We start from the raw sequence: 992 nt of genomic DNA, 5'->3' as shown, positions 1-992 counted from the left end.
GATTCCGCAGTCTGCACTTGAACGGTGGTGCCTGTCTCACCCCGCCCTTCAAGTTGTCTCTCGGGTCACAGGATGGTAGAGGTTCGTTCTCCGGAGGAAGGAGGTCAAATTTCTGGAGGATCATCACCGTGAACAGAAAGATACGGGATCTTGCAAATCCCTCACCAGGACACATTCTGTTGCCGTGCCCAAAAGCCTGAAACCTGTAGAATGAGTCGTAGCCAAGAACTTTCGATTACTTGTATCAAAGATAGTACATAACAAGATGGTTCACTCAGCCAAAAAAGTGTCCGCAGGAAGTATGCTCTTTGCTTCAGATGGCGCTGCAGTCTGTTTTGAAGCTCTCTTTCGTTTTTCCAGAAGAAGAATAGGAATAGCACCTTCGTGCGTGCGCAGATCGACTGCTGTTCATCAGCAGTTCGGGTACGTTCAGTGCGTAGTTTTAGGTTTTTTTTTTATTTTAATGACCTCTCGCCTTTCATTCTAAAGTCAAATTAAACGAAGAAAAACATCACCCTTTCCTCCGGAAAAGGTTTTTTGTCAGCGTAACCATTTAAAAAAAGCGTTCTTCCGAAATTTATCCCAAAACATGCTAGTTTCACTTTGATTTTTAAAAACTCAAGTAGGGTAACTCTGTTCGCAAAGAGTGCGCTTTTGTGAAGAGGGCGCCACCAAATTTTGAGGACACTTTTTTAATTGGCTCAAAGAGAGAAGTGGCCCATCTTGTTATGTACTATCATTGCTTGTATTCAATTTGTGAGGCAGCGTGGTGGAATCAGGCTCTCGTCAATTTTTGGGCGTGGAGAGTTATTGGTATCATCTTAAAGCGAGTTCACTTGTCTTTATTTGGAGGGAAAAAATATCCATTTATCTTGAATGCAAGTTGGGATATTTGCGAATGAAGGAGGTGGGGTCACCTGTTTTCAGAGGTAAAGTTAGTGAGAAAATGGCCGCCAAAGATTAGTTATTTCCATAGCTTAAGAGGCCGTGGT

At 43.0% G+C, this 992-nt stretch overlaps 1 protein-coding gene across 1 annotated transcript in view; it reads right to left on the bottom strand.

Annotated features, from left to right (window-relative positions):
• The window catches only part of LOC101864320 (steroid 17-alpha-hydroxylase/17,20 lyase), a gene marked incomplete at its 3' end in the record, with an annotated part of 16,731 nt that continues 15,739 nt past the window's right edge, over nt 1–992 (bottom strand). The window contains 1 exon segment of the mRNA XM_005105565.2: nt 1–203. Within this exon segment, the coding sequence (XP_005105622.2) occupies nt 1–203 (203 nt within the window).

The sequence above is a fragment of the Aplysia californica genome, unplaced genomic scaffold (assembly GCF_000002075.1).
Source record: "Aplysia californica isolate F4 #8 unplaced genomic scaffold, AplCal3.0 scaffold00478, whole genome shotgun sequence".
Taxonomy (NCBI): domain Eukaryota; kingdom Metazoa; phylum Mollusca; class Gastropoda; order Aplysiida; family Aplysiidae; genus Aplysia; species Aplysia californica.
Note: the sequence above shows the minus strand (reverse complement) of the source record. Positions and strands in the feature narration are given on the sequence as shown.